The 22,933-nt window shown below is 31.7% G+C and overlaps 1 protein-coding gene across 1 annotated transcript in view; it reads left to right on the top strand.

Annotated features, from left to right (window-relative positions):
- The window catches only part of LOC134706362 (mitogen-activated protein kinase kinase kinase 20-like), a 46,240-nt gene extending 31,257 nt beyond the window's left edge, over nucleotides 1-14,983 (top strand). The window contains exons 18-21 of the mRNA XM_063565243.1: nucleotides 81-206; nucleotides 7,731-7,805; nucleotides 9,256-9,499; nucleotides 10,360-14,983. Of these exons, the coding sequence (XP_063421313.1) occupies nucleotides 81-206; nucleotides 7,731-7,805; nucleotides 9,256-9,499; nucleotides 10,360-11,549 (1,635 nt within the window). The 3' untranslated portion in view covers nucleotides 11,550-14,983. The remainder of the gene's footprint in view (nucleotides 1-80; nucleotides 207-7,730; nucleotides 7,806-9,255; nucleotides 9,500-10,359) is intronic.
- Nucleotides 14,984-22,933: the final 7,950 nt, after the last annotated feature.

Here is a 22,933-nt window from a genome sequence, read left to right as displayed (position 1 = left end):
TTACCAAAGAATATTTCAGCCAAGTTTTTATTATTCTTTCAATGAAGCCATATGAATTTTATATATGTTATATATTCCAGGACTTTAAATGGAAGATGTACATGGAGATAGATGAAGATGAAGAAATAGAAGAATTCAATGCAGTGACATGTGTTAAAGATGTAACATTCTCATGTTCTAATGGAACCTCATATAAAATATCACATGTAAGTAATCACATTTGTAAAAGATGTAACATTTTTATGTTCTAATGGAACTTCATATAAAATCTCACATGTAAGAAATCTCATGTGTTAAACAAGTAACCTTCTCATGTTCTAATGAAACTTCATATAAAATCTCACATGTAAATAACCTCATGTGTTAAAGATGTAACATTCTCATGTTCTATCCCAAGTTCATATAAAATCTCACATGTAAGTAATCTAATGTGTTAAACATGTAACATTCTCATGTTCTAATGGAGCTTCATATAAAATCTCACATGTAAGTAATCTAATGTGTAAAACATGTAACATTCTCATGTTCTAATGGAACTTCATTTAAAATCTCACATGTAAGTAAACTCAGGTGGTTTTTTTTTTTTATTTTTAAAATTCCTTTATTTTCATCAGTTGCTTGTTACATTGTCTTCAACAAGTCCAAGCACCTTGTGAAGAATACATATAAATTTCAATTCTATTATATATTAATAAATAAAACATCAATCTAATAAATGTTTCTTAACATTAACTAAAAAATTATCTTCTTTTAACTTCTTTGAATAATACATTCGTTTTGTAAATTCTCTAATGAATAGACAAAAAACATCAAGTCTTTTCATTTTCTGATCAGATCCATAGTAGGATTTATAAATTGAAAACCCAATAATAGTTATAAGAAAGTTAAAGCCAAAGTAATATTTATCAGATATTTTATAGCCAAAAACAATATCTTTCAATGTGACATCTTTTTCTATATTTACTTTTTGCAATAAAGTATGAATTTTTCTCCAAAAATCGTGCAAAAAAGAACATGACATAAAGTAATGTTGATAATCTTCTTCAGTAAAGCATTTATTACATAAATCATTGTCTGTTACCTTCCATCTAAATAACAACTTTTTGGTTGGTAAAATGCTTTGTAAAAGTTTCCATCGATACATCTTTAATTTATTTTCTTCTAAATAGTAAAAAATAAAGTTGTACAATGGTTTCAAATGAAATTCTGTCTGTAATGGTAATACATTTAACCATACATTTATACCAATAGGTTTCACAATTTTTTTCTTATACTAATCTGTTATATAATAACTTATTTGTCAAAAAAGAAATGTCAATATATTTACCATTTATTGACAAACATTGTCTTTTTACATTGACTATACTTCTTGTTGAATTCTCTGATCTAAGACATTGTAGCCAATCTTTTGGAATTGCTTTTTTTAGGGATGTTAACTCAGCTATCCAGTTGGATTTATTTTCAATTTTTTGCAAAATTACATCTTGTGAAATTTCGCCATCTTCATTTAAAATATCATTTATATAAATTAAATTACCTTTTATCCAATTTTTGAAAAAAAGACATTTGTTATTAAATTTAATGTATTTATTCCCCCAAATAATTTGTTTTCTGATTTCGAAAAAGGTTTTTGGTATATCTGTCTGTCCTCCTCCTAATTTCATCCAGCTTTTTAACACATTTTTATAAAATATTGGAATATTAGGTAGATATTGATCAACTTTATTATAATCCATATTCAAATAAACTGCTAGGCAATTTTTTCCTGAGCATTGTAAATAATTTAAAGGTATAAGTTGCCATCTGGCCATATCTGTATGTAAGATTCTACCTATCCATGATGCTTTTAGTGATTCAAAGTGACTTTCAATGTCAATCATATTTAAACCCCCGATTTCATAACTACCTATCATCGTAGTTCTTTTAACTTTATCTGGTTTGTCATTCCAGATAAATTTGAAACATTTTCTTTCTATTTATTTTTTATATTTTTCTGGACATACGCATGAGCTAGCTAAAAAGGTAAAGAGTGGAATAATTAATGATTTAATTATTAAGATTTTACCTAAAATAGTCAGATTTCTCTTTTTCCAAAGAATAAATAGTTTATCCATTTTATCTATTTTAGTTTCAAAATTTAATTTCTCACATTCTTCATTATTATGTCCAAAATAAATCCCTAAAGCTTTTACAGGTTTATCTGTCCAGTTAATATTTGCTATTTTGTCTTTACTATTTTTGAGTTTTCCTATCCATATCCCTTCTGTTTTATTTTTATTTATAATTAATCCGGAATAAGATCCGAAGATTTCAATTTCATTCAATGCTAGTTCGATATCATTTTTATCATTAAAAAATAAAGTTGTGTCATCAGCTAATTGGCTTATTTTAATACAATGTGTTTTTCTATCAAATTTTATCTGAAATCCTTTTATATCTTCGTTATTTCGAAGTCTTAGTGCCAATATTTCAACGGATATGACAAAAAGTAAAGCAGATAAAGGACACCCCTGTCTAATCCCTCTTGAATTCTTAAACATTTCTGAAATCCACCCATTATTAATTATACATGTTTGAATATCAGTATACAAAGTTTTAACCCAATTTTTGAATGATTCATTGAATCCAAAGTGATCTAAAGTGTCTAACATAAATTTCCATTCAAGCGTGTCAAATGCTTTTTTAAAATCGACAAAAACAATAGCCCCTTCTATATTATATATATCTGCATAATCTATAATGTCCTGTATTTGCCTTAAATTAAACCCAATAAATCTATTTTTTATGTATCCAGACTGATCAGTGTTTATGAGTTTTGGTAAAACTTTTTTTAGTCGTTGAGCTAGAACATGGGACAATATTTTAAGATCGACGTTTAATAATGAAATTGGTCTATAATTTTCTAATTTTAATGGGTCCCCCTTTTTGAATATTAACGACAAAACACTAGAACGCTGAGAGTAAGTCAATAAATTATCTTCATGACCCTTATTATAAACTTTAACAAGTAGATATTTAAGCTTCTCCCAAAACGTTTTGTAAAATTCTACGCTTAGACCGTCAAGTCCAGGAGACTTGTTTAATTTCATATTGTTTATCGCTTCAGAACATTCCTCAAGCGTTACTGAACCATCACACAATAGTTTTTCTTCATCATTTAATTTATATTCTAATTTTGTATTTTTAATGTATTCTTGGGATAATGTATCATTAGGATTTTGTGATGAAAATAATTTTTCATAGTAGTTTTTAATCTCAAGTAAAATCTTACTTTGATCTTTTAAGACATTGTTTTTTTCATCTAATAACTTATTTATCGATTTTTTAATTTGCCTTTGCTTTTCAAGTCCCAAAAAATATGCATTATTTTTTTCTCCTAATTCAATCCATTTTTCTCTGGCTCTGATTTGTGCACCAATGGCTTTCTCATCATAAATCTTATTCAGTTCTGATTCCAAATTTTTAATACGATCATCCAAATTAGAGTTTAATAAATCTAATTGGTCTCTCTCAACCATTTTTTCCTGTAATTCTTTTTCTAACGTGTGTGTGACTTCTCTTTTGGCTTTAGCTTTTGATTTACAATATTTTACAGAAGCTTCTTTAATTTCAAGTTTTAATATATCCCAAAAAATACGACAGTCTGTATCTCTATTTTGGTATTGATTTAAACAGTTAGTTATCAAATTGTTAATTAAGCTTTGATAATCTTTATTTTTTAAGACAGAGTTATTTAGTTTCCAGAACCCACGTCCTTTTTCTGACGCCCCCGTTTTAAATGTTAAACAAACGCTCAGATGATCAGTATACTGAATTGTTGCCGGTTTAATTTTACATGTATCTATCTGAGGTCTTAAATTGCTATCAATCAGTATTAGATCTATTCTACTCGCCTGAGATTTATCTTTTCTCCTCCAAGTAAACTGTTGTATATTTTCATTCATAACTCGCCAAATATCAATAAGATTGTTATCTTTTAACAACGATTTCAAGCTTGATACTGGTTTATTGTTTTTATGATTGTTACTTGCACTTATTCTATCAATATTTTTTAATGTTTCATTAAAGTCTCCCCCAATTATTGGGATTCCAATACTATTTTCTTTCACAAAGAGATCTACCTTTTTAAAAAATGACTTTCTTGCAGTTGTGTTGTTTGGTCCATATAAACAAACTATTGAAAAAATTGTGTCATTAATATGGATATTTAATAAAACAATCCTTCCATCTTTATCTGTAAATTGATTTATAATCTCATACTTCAATAAATTGTTTATAAATATCGAGACCCCCCTGCTTGCTGATGTACCATTACTGCAAAAAACATCAAAGTTAGTTTGATTTTTTATTTCATTTTCAATATCTAAGTCTATATGAGTTTCTTGTATTAAAGCTATTGATATTTTTTGAGATTTTAACCATGTCAAAACCCTGTTACGTTTCTCTCTTGAGTGCATGCCATTTACATTAAGGCTGCACAATTTAACTGTGTTATCAAATAACATATTAAAAAGTTTACAGTTCTATCCACAACATTGAATAAATCTTGTATTTTCTCCATACACATATTATATTAATTTGGTATACACACATATTGTAAATAAATAACGATAATTATAAACATCACAGTGCGGGATTGCATACTTATTTTTTCTTAACTGTACATACACATGATACATGCTGTTTTCATTTGATATCCATGGATTATTATTCTGAACTCTTTTGGTGTAATTGTATTCTATATTTCTCCAACAAAGATATTCATAATGTTCTCTTGTAATATAAATTGTTTGATTGGATATACAAATTTCATTTATACACACTGAATCTGTGAAACTGATATAAATATGTGTGTAAACATTTGCACGGAAATCATGGAAATTACTTTTGTTGAATGGATGTTTTTGCACAACAGGTAAGGAATTATTTATACCTTTTATTATCAATATTGAACACAGAAAAGTATTTTTAAAAACTATATATAGTATGTCTGTCTTAACGAGTTCACTGTTTGGAATAAATACCGGTTTGGCTATATTATTGTGAACTTTAAATGTTTGAATTAGACTTTTCGTTTCTATAAATAGTACAGGGAAAAACCTACATAACATGTAAACATAAACCAGCTGTTTATACATTGAGTTCACACTTTTTCTATCTACATATATTAATATCATCAAACAACTATTTGTTACTACACTTTGTATTACTTCATTTCCACAACTAGCACATAATATAACATACAGCAAAAAAATACATTGTTTCAAGAATCTTGAATACACGTATGTCGATTTTGAAAAATGTTGTACATATGTTAACTCATTCAGTTTGAGCTTATTGTTTTTCATATTTTTATTTTTTTTATATTTTGGATAAGATAAAATTATATACATTGACATGATTGTTTTCATTTATTATACATCAAAAAATATTCGTATTAGGTTTTCCCTGTGTTTTGTTTCTTTTGCATTCTGTTGTGACTGTTTTTGTCATGAAGTCTTTCTGGTGGTGTTGGTGGTGTTCTTGCTTTTGGATCTGGCCTAGTCTGCCCTGAAGGTGTTTTGACAAATTTGTCAATGGATTGTTGAGATTTAGCTGTTTTTTCTTGAACATGTTGAACATCACTATCAGCAATTTTTACAGTTTTTGTTGTGCTTTTCATAGTTTGTCCATCTTTGTCTGATTTACTGGTGTTTTTTGTTTTGACAGCTTTATCACTAACATCACTAAGTATAGGTACCTGTGTTGATGGTACTTTGATATGTGTGTGTTCATCATTTACTTCATTTTCTTGTACATTCTCATTCTCAGAGAAGCCTTTTGTACATTCCATCATTCTATGACCACTTTCATTACAAGACTTGCACACCCAGTCATTAGGGCAATGTTGCATAATATGCCCTTTCATCAGACATTTATGGCATATTTTCTCATCTAAACTTGTTGAATTTGGGTTGTTATTGAAATGGCTAAATTCTGGTTGCCCAGGATGAAATATTTTAGCATAATATTTACCAATTGTTAGGTCTCTTGGTATGGGGTTATCTAATAATTTACTGATTACTAATCTGTCCCCAGTTTGACAGTTTGTGACTTTACCATCTACTCTCAGTCTTTCTCTAGAGAGATCTTGGATGTTGCATCCTGCTAGTGTAAGAGCTCTGTGTATTTGCTCGTCGTCCGCTGACAAGGGAACATTTTTTACTTTTATTCGTATGGCATCTGGTTGGAGATTAGAGGGATTACGGGGATTTTGCGGATGCAAGGAAATCTGCCTGCCACGCAGATTTAAACCTTGAATCAACAATGACAGTCTGTCTTCCTCATTATCCATATATATTCTCCACATGCTTCTGATTCTTTGGATACCTTTTATACACCCAGCATGGACTTTGAGAGAAATGGCCTTATAAATTTCGACGTTCGTGAGCCATAAAGATCGGGCAGGTTTGGCTTTGCCGTGAACATCTTCATCAAGAAGAAAGAAGGGTTTCACTCGATCGCTAGATTGAGAATTATTTGGTGAATTTGTTTGGTCTTGACTATTGTAGTCATTGTAACTGTAGTTTTTATCATTGTTATCATCTGTTTGACTATTTTTTCCCGTGAGCGCATTAGAATAAGACGCCATATTTGCTTTGTTCACATTGTTTACATCGTGAGTTTCAACTTGACCTTCAATTTCTGTCGATTTCATACAAACTAAACTTTGAATTAACTGCTGAATCTGCTCTTGATTGAGTTCTTTACACAACTGTTCAATTGTTTGCGACATTATTGTTAACTTTTAAATATAATTTTCAACTTTTACGGAGCTCGCTCTTGGACAGCCTTAACATACCAAGGGACGTAAACTCAGGTGTTAAACATGTAACATGCTCATGTTCTAATGGAACTTCATATAAAATCTCACATGTAAGTAACATCATGTGTTAAAGATGTAACATTCTCATGTTCTAATGGAGCTTCATATAAAATCTCACATATAAGAAATCTCATGTGTTAAACATATACCATTTTTATGTTCTATAAATAGAACTTAATGTAAAATCTCACATGTAAGTCAACTCATGTGTTAATGTAACATTCTCATGTTCTATTGGAACATCATATGAATTGTGTTTCTTGTGTAAATGATCATTATATCAATTTATTAGAGACTGTATACAGATGTCCACATCATTGCTGTCATGTATTAAACCAGTACATACATAAACTTAATCCAAGTTATCTATATGTAGATGGGAAGCATGGCAGACAATATAAATCACTATCAACTTCAATTAAAACTACAGACTGTGCATTTTTGTATAAAGATTTAGATATAAGAGCCATTTATTTGGTGATGGTTAAGTCTCTGAGGGTTAAGTGACAGATACATTCCATATATTTTCTTGTTATATACTAAACTCATCTTCCAGTTTGACAATACAATGAACTTCAACATTTTTGTCACACTTTCCCCCCAATATTACTGAACAAAATGACTTCAAATTTGGTCAGAAGATCAACAGGGATGAGATGTCACATGATTTTTGAATCTGTCTTGACACCTACTTCCTGTTTTCTAAAACTTTGAACCAGAAGTTGGGTATGCTTATGATGACAAGACTGTCTTGTTAAAATATATAAAATTCCTCCAAGCTTGTGGCAGAATTCTATGTTCCTTATTATTTAGGGAAAGTGTATTAAAAATTTAACATAAATATTTTTTGTGTTTTTTTTTTTAGCCACCATTTATAATGGAGAAGTGGGTTACAGGCTCTCCACTAAACATGAATATAGATTGCCAAGTTAATTTTGAGGTAGATATTACTTATTAAAAAAGAAATCAGTATTATAAATAAATCAGTTATTTTTAATAGAAATTATTTTTGTTATAACTATTTAATTGATGAATATTACTGTAAATGTCACATAATCTTGTTAAAAATGTCAACATACATTTTACAGACAGAAACCCAATGACACAACACAATACAAAACATCTAGAGTCGAGATCAACATGAAGTCTTCAATAAACAAGTGTCAATACAATATGTCAACCTCTAAAGTCTAGACCAGTTTTGAATCTATTTAACAAAGACCCCCAACGATATGATTTTTTTTATGTTGGACAGAACCATGATCATGAGAAGGGTTCTATACCATTTTTATACGACTGCAAAAATAAAAAATTTTGGTTAGGTTTCGACTTGTTGTTGTCAGCGTCGTCCAAAGACGGATGGTTTCCGAATAATAACTTAAGTATAAGTAAATAGAAATCAATAAAATTTTAAGACAAGGTTTATAACCACCAAATAAAGGTTGGGATTGATTTTGGGGGTTATGATCCCAACTGTTTAGGAATTAGGGTCCAAAAAAGAGACCCAAAATAAGCATGTTTGAGGTAGCCAGACAGTAACTTGTGTTAAACTGTATGAATCTCTCAGAAATTATACCACAAGTTTCCATACTACAAAGGGATGGTTAGGAATGACTTTGGGGGCTGTGACTCAAACCAGCTAGGAAATAGGGGCAAAAAATTGGGAAAAACAAGAGTTTTTCTGGTAAAGGCAAATTGAGGCAATTTAAAAGTAGTGTCAGGGAGGTAATCCAAATCAATTAAGTTATTAGATGTTTTTTAGCAGTTACTATGTATTAATATTAATTTTAGCCATGACTATGTATGTCATTTTATAACTTTTATGGTGTATTTAAATAAGTAATTGTGGTTGCAAACTCTATTATAAATTTCAATCAAGATACTGAGCATATCTTGATGGATAGAAATTATTATTTGAAAGGGGGGGGGGGCAATTTTTCTCATTTTCAACATCATAGTGAATTGCACATATGCAAAAAACGGGGTAAAACTATTTTTTAGGGGGAAGGGGGAGGTCTATTCGCAACATAGTGTATTACACAGAAGCAAGAAATAGAATACAAATTGGCACTTATACCACATCTTCCTATATCCATATAACCAATTTGATTTCTTTGACTACAGTTATTCTGTGTCAGAAACCTACTATGTGACAAAAATTAAATTACAATCCAAATTCAGATCTACACCAAGCATAAAGATTGTGTCCATTTTGGCCCCAACTGTACATGGTTGGAAATTTGCGGACTTATCCAGCTGTGCTCAGCGAAGCAATTTATTATAATAAATTAAAATTTGAAGACAAAAACTACATTCTCCTTCTATTGATTAAACACTTAGTGCTAGGAATCCATTTTAGTTATTTATTTTATCTTTGTGTATATTTCCAGAAATCTGTAAGGAAGCCTAAAATAATAAGGTACCAACACACTCTTGATCCACAGGGAACCAGTTCTGGTCAACATGTTGTGACTCTAACCTTGCAACAATTAGAAGGAACAGAACTTTTAGAAAGTAACACCTCACCAAGCCATAAAGTTACACCGGTACATCAGAGTAAGAGCTCTCCAGATTTACAGGGGGTGTGGTCTCAAAGAAGTTTATTTCCAACTCAGACTTTACCTGAAAGCAAAGGTTAGTCAAAGTCAAAGTTCTACTGATTTATAAGGTGTATGACACAGAGAATTTTATTTACATTTGGGACATTTCCTGATGAAGAAGGTTTGAGTTTTACATCTGTTACAAAGAATATTTTTGCAGATACTCCATTTATGTCTGTTTTTGGAGAAATTCCATGAGTCATAAAAAATATCTTTACCATACTTGAGGGGCATAAAGGGGGGTATTTGCACAGAAGAATATCAAATAAAATTGCCATTTCACGATGAATGAACATTTAAAAATTTCTTACATTGATTTTTTTACCAATTTCATGAAAAACAGAGAATAACGAACCTTTGTCAGGGCTGCACATGAAATAAAAATGGCAAAAACACATTGCATGAAAATAACCCTTTACCACCCTCATACAGGTAATTGATATATGTCTTTCAAGATATTGTTTTTTATCATGCTTAATTTAATAAGCCCCATGCAGAGAATGAGAAGAGACCTTATTGATTTTAGGGTCAATATGTCAAAGTTCAAGTTCAAAGTAGCAATGAATAGACTAAAATTTGTGCAAAACAGCCAAACTTTGTTTGACAATGCCTTTCTAGCCTATTTTGCAGCAATGTAATTTAGTGATCTTCCTATTAGCTTGATATAGTAAAATAAGGAAAGATCCGAGTTTTACACATTAGGGAAAATAAATCGCTTGCAAAAAGTTCATAGATGGTTTACAGTTTGCAGTATGTGAATTAATTTCCTTACTTGAAAATGTGCACTATGAAGTTTTAGTTGATTAGTGAGGGGACCTCAGTTTATGTTTCATTGCCTATGAACATTTAATTTTAGCTGCAATCCTTTATGTTTTTGTTATCTTTCTGTTGTAGGAACAGTTTCCAATTGGTCATCAGTAGTAACTGGCAGGAAATCCTCTAATGCAGACTTATTTTCTGTTCCAAATATTATATATCCTTCACCAAAGCCTATTCCTGGAACTCCTCACCAGTTATACCCATCCCCGGGGTCTCCATCACTCCAACGATTCGCTTCCTCATCACAGCAGAGTTCTCCAGGAATGACATCATCAGGATCAGGATCTGGTTCCCTGTCCAGTCACAAATCTCCATGGTTCTCAACTAACACAAAATCAACTAACCCAAAATCACGTAGGGCATCAGGCTCTAGTGCAGAATCTGCTAGACACGCTCCAACTCAGTCACCTGACAAGAAGGACCAGGGGAAAGAGGGTTCATCAAAGAAAAGATTTCCATCAGGGGAACATTTGAAAGAGAGCAAGGTAACCTTTGCCCTTTCAGGGTCAGAATCATCAGTTAACAGTGGCAGTGCAGAATCAGGATTTAGCGAGAAACCAGAAAAACCTGAGGGAGCATCCTATGCTGATGTTTGTAACAAATGTTTAGAATCCATGGAAATGAAGCCACACAGTGAGCCACATAGAGGTAGAGGTCATCACTATAGTTACCAAACTAATAGAGTTCATCATCACCAAGTAACACCTCAGCCACGTCCCAATAGAGGACCATATAGGGGTAACCAAAGACCACAAAGTGCAGATGTATATAGGAGAGGTAATCAAGACTATCATCAGAATGAGAGTTACCGTGGTTATAGAGGTCGAGGTCAAAGTCAGAGGAGTGATAGAGGTTATAGAGGTAGAAACAGAGGTAATTTAAGAATAAATAGTGGGCCAAGGGATAGACGATTCAGATCAGGAAATGACTATCATAGAAGTTTTAGTGATCCAAAACCAGACATTGATAAAATGACAAATAGTTTAAGTATAGACGACAGGGCAAGGACAAGTAGTGCTAATCTAAGACATTCTAGTGGACAACCAGATACAAGTATAAATGAAAGACATTTAAGACATTCTAGTGGACAACGAGATGCTAGTATAAATGAAAGACATATGAGACATTCTAGTGGACAAAGAGATACTAGTATGAATGAAAGACATATGAGACATTCTAGTGAACAACAAGATAATAGTATCAATCAAAGGTATGCAAGACATTATGGTGCAAACCAAGACGACAGTGATAAACAAGAAAAGTAGTTTTTAGTAAAACAAGAAAAGTAGTTCTTAGGAAAAATTATTTTGTTACAACTTGACGAAGAACTCCTCTAATGGTGCAGCTCTAATTAAGTTTTTCTCTGTGAGATTTCTGTAGACCTATATGTAACCAAATTAAGAAATCCAGTCTTCTCAGGACATGTTCTTTACTAATTGTAAATGGCTTCTGTTGTACTATCTTTATCCCTTTAATGAAGGAGCCAATTTAACTTCAGTCACTGAAATTATGTGTAAGTTATATTTATCATTAACCAATTGTAAAACATTTTATGAAAATTGTTCTTTTATAATTCAAATGCATTTGTTTCCTTTCAAGCTAAATCAGTATATTAAGGTACATCTAAAACATATAAAATTGAATAGAGTAAGTTAATATATTGATGTTCAAAATAATTATAAAATATGTGTATGTGCTTTTGAAAAGTTTATAGGAAACATATAGACTCCACTTTGTCTATCCCAATGAAACATGTCAAATTAAAGGTTCACATTTATAAACTCAAGTATGCTTTGGAGGTTAATTTTATAACTTTTAATTATTAATTTTTGTCACGAAATTAAGTTCAGTTCTTGCTGTTGCCCTATTTCATGTTTATACCACTTGAATTGTCTCCAAAATTCCAAATTTGAGAAAGCAAACTATGAGCCAAGACCTTATAAGATTGTTGCATAAAAGGTTGATTACCACTGATCACATCTACTGTTTTACACTGGTTCCCTATGTATTGTCTGGACATGGTAAAATTTATTGTTTTTAAATGATAAATTTGTGTGTTTTGAGATTTCAAAGACTTTATTTTTATTTGGGTTTCTGTCAGAATGTGGTTTGGGCAGCACCTGTTGGCTTTACCCATAGTTCACTTGTTTACCATGCATCAGAAACTGTTCAATTTAAAAGCTGTAATTTTCCTTAAGTTTCCCACTTCTGTATGCAAATTGATAATATGCTAGGTCTAAAGAGGAAGTAATTTGAATAAGAAATATTAAACCCTTGATTTGACAATCATTAATGTAGAATAATCATTTGTCACAAAGATTAGTTAGTACCAGAAAACTTATTCCACTGGATGAAGAATTGATATGAAAAGCTGTAATTATTGATTGAATAATTAAAACCCTGAATTTTGACAATCCTTTAACTCCTGAGATCACTTGTCAGATAAGTTTTGTCACCACGATCGGTTTTTGACAAATTAATCAGTTTTTGTAATGATTTGTATAATTATTTGTGTTCAGCATAGAGGCTTTTTAGCGTAGAGGCTTTTTACAGGGGTATTATGGGTATTCAAGGAGACAATTTAAAGAAATATACTAGAAAAAAAAATAAAGTGGGTTCTTTAAAATTCCATTTGATTGAAATTTATTTTAATTGTATTAGTTTTTTATTATGTTAAATTGAATTACAACATATTAAAATACATCAACATTAATATGTGAATAATTTGTGAGTTTGAATTAAAAGGTGTAATTTCAAAGTAATAAATAATGATTTTATTCTCCATTTCTTAACAATCAAATTAGGTTTTCCACTAATTTTGTGTCTATTTTCCCTCTGGGCCTCCTTTCATTCCACTTAAGTGATAGAATAACAAAAAGATTATGGTGCACTGATAAAGTTTGTGTTTTATTCATAATAATTACACAGGAAACCAACCTGCTTGGAGACATGGTGTCTTTTACTTCACTTGATTACAGACGTGTTCAGTGGTTCTCAAAGATGCACTGATAATTCCAAAGGAAGATAATTTATTGAATCATAATTTTATGAAATTGACAGAATTTTTAAATTTTCTTTCAAAAGACATTTGTAAGAGCTATATTCACTTTTAAGATCTATGATAAAGACACATAGAATTGTATATTTCTTTGTTAAAACTTTTTATCATTTGATATTTTTTTTAAAACAATGTTCAGAAGCTTATCTATATAGAAATGACATTTACATCTACTCTATATCTTTTTGTCAACCAACATGTTTATTTATTCGCCTAACTGAAGTTCTCCATGAAATGAACTTATAAACAATGCTATGATATCTGATTGTTCCTGTTGCAAAAACTATTATATATATCCTTTTTTCTGTAAGGAAGTTAAAATACTGAAATATTTGTTCCATTGGAAATAATACTACAGAATATTTCATGAAATCCAGAGTTAATTAGCATTAAATTTAACTTTGGTTATCCTGTTTTTCTTTTCATCTCTAATGGGTGGGATGGGTATGTTGGGAACGATGTTTTCTGGTCTTCTTTGAATTTATGTATTTCGACCAACTATAGATATCTTATTTTATTGTGAGTAGTGTCAAACATATTGTTATCGCTGCCTTCTTCACAAAATAGTTACATTGTTATGATTTGGATATTTATTTTATCTGTTGATTATTTTTAATTTGTATATGGGATATTTATATTTGTGAAGAATATTATTTTTGATGATATTTTATATATGTATACATTATTTTAAATCTAGTCTTTATTTGGCATTCTGGACATTATGTATGTTTATTTTGTTTTATATACAGTTCAGAGCTATTCAAAGGGTATTTAGATAACGAGCCTGCTACTTAGAGGTAGGGCATATAATGTACCCCTGTCTGTTCTTCTAAAATCAAATAATGTTTATGAAATTTATATTAATTTGTTTTTCTTATTTATTTTCCATTCTTCAAGACCTTAACACACATAGATTATAAAAGATGTTTGACTCTAATTTTAATCAAAGAGAATTGACAGTTTTCCTGCCAAGTGTTTGTAGTTCTCTTCAGATACGATGGCTTCTTCTAATTACAAAACCTGTCCTGGATTGAACAAATTATGCTGGAAGTACCTTCATTTAAACACAGACAAACCAACATTTCTTATTCTGAATGGCCCAGTATAAATTTCTATTGGATATCTGTATTTCTCCAATTCTTCGTCAATTTATCCCTTTCTGCACCCATTGTATAAAAAGAAATTAATCAACAGGTGGTCTGTTTGATCTCAGTACTTCATTTGTAAAAATCTGATTATGACGTCAAATTTTCTTGCTTCCCTCTGAATTTCCTATTGTGACGGCATGAAAAAAAGATACCATGCCTGATTACATCACAGAAAGAACACATCTTTTTGCAGATCATTCAAAAAGAAGGAATAAGTTTGCCTGCATAATGTTAGAAAATCATTAGAGAAACAGATTTCACCACCAAATCTCGTGTATTACAATATTTATCCACTCTCGACTCCGTTTTAAATTTGAAAATTTAACTGTCTCGAGTGGATAATTATCTTATTACAATTGATGCAGTGGTAGAATCTATATGTATATGGTTCTTAGAAAGATATCCAATAGCTCAATATTTCAAATTTAAGGTTCAGAATAAAATTATGGACTACTTAAGATAATTACTTTCATCAAACCATGTCACATGTTTTATTTTAGAAAAGGAGAAATAGAAGTTTTTCAAAGACATCTATGTTCTCTCTTATGCCAATTAAGTAAACTTGTATACAGAAAGAGCACAGAAATCTTACCACAGACTAATACTGACGGTGGTATGTTTTGATGATAATGTCCATGTATATGTATAGATAATATTTCTTTTTTATAGTATTATTTGGGACATTTGTAATACTATCAGAGGAATCAACCAGTCCCCAATATTGTTCATAAGAGCAGCGTTAAAAATAAAATAGCTATTTCAAAACACAGCCTACATTCATACAACAAAACACAATTTGTTGGATGAAAGTAAAGATAACCCATTTTCACTTAAATAGTACACATTTTTGTTTAGGGGCCAGCTGAAGCTCACCTCTGGGTGTGGAATTTTCTTCCTGTGTTGACCCATTTATGTCCTTGGGCTGTTTTCTGCTCTTTGGTCGTGGTTGTTGTCTCTTTGACACCCTCCCTAATTCCATTATAAATTCTATGAATTTTATTTGTGAAGGTAGATCTTTAATGAAGGATTTTCTTCAAGATATATAATCATTCAATAAAAAATAGCATCTTACAAAAATCAACACAAGTATACCTGTTTTTGTCAAGTAAACTTTCTCATGCATAAAACATCAAATAAACAGATATTGTGGGGGAAATTGTTTTTCATATCAGATAATTGTAATTTAAAATTAAAAAGTAATAATTCAAAGTTTGAGAGTTTCCTGTAAGAAAGGGAAACCACAGTACAATTTTATTATGAACACTAAAGTTCTCTTAGTTTAATTTAGAATAATCAGATTGTTTTATTTTCCATGAATTCACTTTTGTGGTAATAACTTAATAGATTTTAAAAAGTCAAATCAATTTAAAATCCTAAATTTAAAGATGTTAATTGAATGATAAACTTTTAAACTTTCAAAAAGCTTTTTATAAGGAATTTGAATTTCATTAGAGGATTATAAAAGCAATTTATCTTCAAGTGGATATCTTCCAAAACAAAAAAGGTTTCTAACAAATAAAATTAACTTAAAGCTTGAAATGACTGATAAAAGGAAGTGATATGGAAATTATAAATTAGCAAATGTTTAAGAAATCCCACTTACATTACTTTGATAAGTTTGAAATCAATTTAAGCCAGTGATTAAATGGAATAAGTTACTTCAAATACATTAAGTGATTTTAGTCAGATCTTTGATGTTGTTACAAATTGTCCTTAGATTTGATTGAAATCGAAAATTTATAGCATTTGTTTAGCCAGCATGGTGTAAAGGAAAGATTTTAGGTTAATGCTTTCAGTTGTTAATGCATAGAAGTATTATACAGATAACTTGATAGTTAATACCATTTAATTTTTAAGCAACACCAAACATAAGGAACACTATCCCCTGATGTATTGTAAAACTGACAGATATTACACTTGTGGTTTTACAACTTGTAAATGCTGATGAAACAGATGCAACAGAAAACAAGATTTTGTGGTAATATTCTCAAATACTGGTAAAAAAATATGAAACTTCTCACCATGCATACAACATCTAGGTATATGAATCACTTGAATATAACATGTATTATTTAGTGAGGACAGTCTGTTTGCTCTCTTTTTAATATATAACTGCACTAGCTTTTACAGCTAATGCGGCGTAAAGCAACCAACAATCAATCAATCAATCACTAGCTTTTATCCATATTTATCAGATAATTTTGTGAAAAGGGAGGTTTACATTGTATACTGTCATTTCCTTGCAGCCACAACTACTGTATTGAGGGGCATATTTCAATGTTTTATATCACACTTGTGATAGTGGAGATGCATGATGTTTTATTTTCTGTTGTGATGACTGTTTTTCCATCCATACCAAAATTAGATTAAAGATTTGATTTCAGGTAGTTTGTGGTCACATCTAATAGTATGTGAAAATTGGTACACGATTTTATTTTGAAGTGAACTTAATACTAAAGATGCCAATTTACTTGGCGTACGGAATAATCAATGTGTATTATTCTGTCTGGTATGGTTAATCTGACCTTGAACTCATTCATAGTTCATTTATCAATGTTAAAATTTCTTAGTTTGGCAATTCTCTATGATACTTTAAGTAAAAGGTCAGCCATATTTGGTGTGTAAAATGATTATAACATGTACACGTTTAGGTAACCTTGACTTCATTTTCATGGTTCATTTGTGAACGTTAAGTTTTCGTTGTTGGATATTCTTAGCAACAGGTCGCCATAATTTGTTATAATACACAGTGGCGGATCCAGAACTTTTCATAAGGGGGAGAGGGGACTGCTCCAGTCATGCTTCAGTTATTCCCTATATAATCAACCAAATTTTTCCCGCGAAAAGGGGGGAGTGCCCCCTGGATCCAATTGATACAATTACCAAAAGATTGAGCAGCAGGAACCCAACTATAGTTTTAGACATAAATAACATCCACCTGGCGTTATAATCACCCAAATGGGAGAGACTCTATGACTCGATAACCAGCGAGCACAGCGAGAAAACTTCTCGCATACGGAGGCAGGATCCAGCTTCCAACTTCATGTTATTCACATATGACGATTTTTCCCTTTCCTAAAGCAACAGATGTTTGGTGATTACTTAACATGGAGATATTCTATAATAATGACATCTTGTGACGATTAATCTTTGCATTTTATTTATTGTCATTTAGCATTGATTCCAATACGTTACCCATGCGACTGTTTTGAAGCTCTCATGATCGTCACCCCTCCCCCAAACACCAAACGATCATCCCCTGAAAAGTTAGAAGATGTAAATAAAACCTATTGTGATAAGTAAACTGGTCAGACTCTATATCAACACTCAACATTCTGATATAGCGTACATGGTTAACGTCCTTTACTTCAGCATATTAGCACAAGATAAAGATCGATTTTTCTCAGATTTCCTGGGAAAATATTACACGGAGTTGTGCAAATATATCAATCTCCATTATTGATGATAAATGAAAAAGACTACAACAAAATTTATGTTCTATCGACACAACAATCTGTCAATGTTAAACACACAGAACTAACAAGTCAAATATTATCCGATATTTTGTCGTCTTAGCTAGTAAACTTTCATCGTTTATAAATTATTGTATATCCTATTCGTATATATATATTCCTTGGGTTTGAAACTTTGAATTAGGAGACTAACATTAACCACAATGAAAGATCCAAACTGTAATTCCAAACCAATATGATATTTCTGTGTTGCGATATCTTATAATTTTGTATTTTATTGTCTTTCCTATAGTTTTTGCATTTGTTTAGTACCTTATCTACGGGATTCCTATATTGAACATTTTTAGCTCACCTGGCCCAAAGGGCCAAGTGAGCTTTTCTCATCACTTGGCGTCCGTCGTCCGTCGTCGTCGTCCGTCGTCGTCGTCGTCCTGCGTCCGGCGTTAACTTTTACAAAAATCTTCTCCTCTGAAACTACTGGGCCAAATTTAACCAAACTTGGCCACAATCATCTTTGGGGTATCTAGTTTAAAAATTGTGTCCGGTGACCCGGCCAACCAACCAAGATGGCCGCCATGGCTAAAAATAGAACATAGGGGTAAAATGCAGTTTTTGGCTTATAACTCAAAAACCAAAGCATTTAGAGCAAATCTGACATGGGGTAAAATTGTTAATCAGGTTAAGATCTATCTGTACTGAAATTTTCAGATGAATCCAACATTTTGTTGTTAGGTTGCTGCCCCTGAATTTGTAATTTTAAGGAATTTTTGCTGTTTTTTGGTTATTATCTTGAATATTATTATAGATAGAGAGAAACTGTAAACAGCAATAATGTTCAGCAAAGTAAGATCTACAAATAAGTCAACATGACCAAAATGGTCAGTTGACTACTTTAGGAGTTGTTGCCCTTTATAGTCAATTTTTTAACCATTTTTCGTAAATCTTAGTAATCTTTTAGAAAAATCTTCTCCTCTCAAACTATGTGGCCAAATTAATTGAAACTTGACCATAATCATCTTTGGGGTATCTAGTTTAAAAATTGTGTCCGGTGACCTGGCCAACCAACCAAGATGGCCGCCATGGCTAAAAATAGAACAGGGGTAAAATGCAGTTTTTGGCTTATAACTCAAAAACCAAAGCATTAAGAGCAAATCTGACAGGAAGTAAAATTGTTGATCAGGTCAAGATCTATCTGCCCTGGAATTTTTAGATGAATTGGATCATCAGTTGTTAGGTTGCTGCCCCTGAATTGGAAATTTTGAGGAAATTTTGCTGTTTTTTTGTTATTATCTTGAATATTGTTAAAGATAGAGATAAACTGTAAACAGCATTAATATACAGCAAAGTAAGAACTAAAAATTAGTCAACATGACCAAAATAGTCAATGACCCCCTAAGGAGTTATTGCCCTTCATAGTTAATTTTTAACAATTTTCACAAAATTTGTAGATTTTCACTAGCATTTTCCACAGAAACTACTGTTATAGAAAGAGATAATTGTAAGCAGCAAAAATGTTTAGTAAAGTAAGATCTGAGTACAAACACATCACCATCACCAAAACACAATTTTGTCATGAATCCATCTGTGTACAATGTTTAATATTAACATAAAACCAAGGTGAGCGACACAGGCTCTTTAGAGCCTCTAGTTTATTGTTGTTATTGTTTTGTTTTTTATTTTTATAAATTTTGCATTTGTTCAGTCTCATCTCTGTAGATTTCTCAGTGAAACTATCTATACTGGTACGTTCATTATATGGGTTGTATTGCGGGATTTGTTTAGTCCCTTCTCTATGGAATTCTCAGAGAAACTATCTATGCTGGTACATTCATTATATGGGTTGTATTGCGGGATTTGTTTAGTCCCTTCTCTATGGAATTCTCAGCGAAACTATCTATGCTGGTACATTCATTATATGGGTTGTATTGCGGGATTTGTTTAGTCCCTTCTCTATGGAATTCTCAGAGAAACTATCTATGCTGGTACATTCATTATATGGGTTGTATTGCGGGATTTGTTTAGTCCCTTCTCTATGGAATTCTCAGAGAAACTATCTATGCTGGTACGTTCATTATATGGGTTGTATTGCGGGATTTGTTTAGTCCCTTCTCTATGGAATTCTCAGAGAAACTATCTATGCTGGTACATTCATTATATGGGTTGTATTGCGGGATTTGTTTAGTCCCTTCTCTATGGAATTCTCAGAGAAACTATCTATGCTGGTACGTTCATTATATGGGTTGTATTGCGGGATTTGTTTAGTCCCTTCTCTATGGAATTCTCAGAGAAACTATCTATGCTGGTACGTTCATTATATGGGTTGTATTGCGGGATTTGTTTAGTCCCTTCTCTATGGAATTCTCAGAGAAACTATCTATGCTGGTACATTCATTATATGGGTTGTATTGCGGGATTTGTTTAGTCCCTTCTCTATGGAATTCTCAGAGAAACTATCTATGCTGGTACGTTCATTATATGGGTTGTATTGCGGGATTTGTTTAGTCCCTTCTCTATGGAATTCTCAGAGAAACTATCTATGCTGGTACGTTCATTATATGGGTTGTATTGCGGGATTTGTTTAGTCCCTTCTCTATGGAATTCTCAGAGAAACTATCTATGCTGGTACATTCATTATATGGGTTGTATTGCGGGATTTGTTTAGTCCCTTCTCTATGGAATTCTCAGAGAAACTATCTATGCTGGTACGTTCATTATATGGGTTGTATTGCGGGATTTGTTTAGTCCCTTCTCTATGGAATTCTCAGAGAAACTATCTATGCTGGTACATTCATTATATGGGTTGTATTGCGGGATTTGTTTAGTCCCTTCTCTATGGAATTCTCAGAGAAACTATCTATGCTGGTACGTTCATTATATGGGTTGTATTGCGGGATTTGTTTAGTCCCTTCTCTATGGAATTCTCAGAGAAACTATCTATGCTGGTACATTCATTATATGGGTTGTATTGCGGGATTTGTTTAGTCCCTTCTCTATGGAATTCTCAGAGAAACTATCTATGCTGGTACATTCATTATGAGGGTTGTATTGCAGGATTTGTTTATCCCATCAGGTAATGTTTTTACCTCACGCAAACATGCTGATAAAAACACGTGTTTAGACGTTCTCATGTTGCGTAATGGTCTTTCATTCAAGTTCGTTTTGTGACATTTTGTACTGGAAACATATTAAAACATTCTGTTTTATCAATCTAGTTAATGATTTCAACATTGACAGGTTACGGAATTGGCTTGCATTCTAATTAACAATTTCTAATGTAAAATAAAGCAAGGCGAATGACTATGACATTTGTAGACAGAAACAGGCTATGGAATGTAAAATAAAAGTCAGTAAATGACATTCTATCGCTTTTTCTATGAATACAATAACCAGAAAATGTAACCTTTTTCTTTATGACAACTGGATACTTTACAATTGTCTAAATGAGGACGTTGCATATGTCTTAATTTATACATGCGACACGATGACAGACACAATCAATGAAAACAAACTAAATAGAAAGCAAAAATGTATTATTTTTTGTGACACTACCTGTCAGTTGCACAAACAACAACCTACTTTTATTCGACATGTTATATACTGATGGTATACTTAATATTTTTTCAATATGTCCTACGTTGCTTAAACTAATTAACATGCTTTGTACGTATTAAACTTGTATCTCGTTCATATCATTTAGATTTTCGTTACTGACACCTTTCATTTTCCTAGACCCCACGTTCTTACATATACCACACATGTATATACGAGTCCATGACATGACAAATATGTATTACTGTCACCTTTACTTCTTGTTGATACCACATGTGTTTATAGCTTACACATCTGAGTGTTTTCCTGATATCCAACATATTTTTTTTCATATGGAAATTACGCTTTTTTTACTATTCTATATTCCTATTACTTACACTGAGTTCTTCCTCATAACGAATGTGTTTTATACGAAAATGTCTGACATCGAAGACCTCACTGGTATCCAGTATTCTTTAACTGACACCACGTGCTATCTAATCAAACGAATGTGTTCCATTTGAAGATTTCTGACACCGCAGATTTCACTGATATCCAATATGTTCTTAAAATACTGACACCATGTTATTCCTGATAACGAGTATGTTCCATACGTAAATGACTTATATCGCAGATTTTATTGAAATTCAGGTACGTTCTTCCTGATAACAAACGTGTTTCATACAAAAATGTTTAAATCATACTGGTGTTTATGCTTGTAGTTAACTAACACCATGTTCTCCCTGATAACGAATATGTTCCATACGAAAATGTCTGACATCCAATATGTAAAGAACTGACACCAAGTTCTTCACGATAACAAATGTGTTTCGTACGTATATGTCTGACATCGTAGATTTTACTGATATGCATAACAAGCTGTTTGACTATTTATTCTAATTTCACGATATCTTATAAACTTTATAAGATCTGACGGAATAAATGTGTTTATCATGTTAAGATCTATCTGCCCTTGAATAGGTAAAGTTTTAAGGAAATTTTGCCGTTTTTATGCCCCACCTACGATAGAAGAGGGCATTATGTTTTCTGATATGTACGTCCGTTTGTCTGTTCGTCCGTTCGTCTGTTAGTTCGTTCTTCCGTTCGTCCCGCTTTAGGTTTGAGTTTTCGGTCAAGATAGTTTTTGATGCAGTTGAAGTCCAATCAACTTGAAACTAAGTTCACATGTTTCTTATGATATGATCTTTCTAATCTTAATGCCAAATAAGAGTTTTGATCCCAATTTCACGGTCCACTAAGCATAGAAAATAATAGTGCGAGTGGGGCATCCGTGTACTATGGACACTTTCTTGTTTGTTATTATCTTGAATATTAGTATAGAGATAAAAAGTAAACAGCAATAATTTTCAGCCAAGTATAAGATCTACAAATAAGTCAACATGACCATTTTATCCCTGAAGGAGTTATTGCTCTTTATAGTC

The sequence above is a fragment of the Mytilus trossulus genome, chromosome 2, assembly GCF_036588685.1.
Source record: "Mytilus trossulus isolate FHL-02 chromosome 2, PNRI_Mtr1.1.1.hap1, whole genome shotgun sequence".
NCBI lineage: Eukaryota > Metazoa > Mollusca > Bivalvia > Mytilida > Mytilidae > Mytilus > Mytilus trossulus.
The sequence above is the reverse complement of the archived record's forward strand: the minus strand, read 5'-3'. Positions and strand labels throughout refer to the sequence as shown.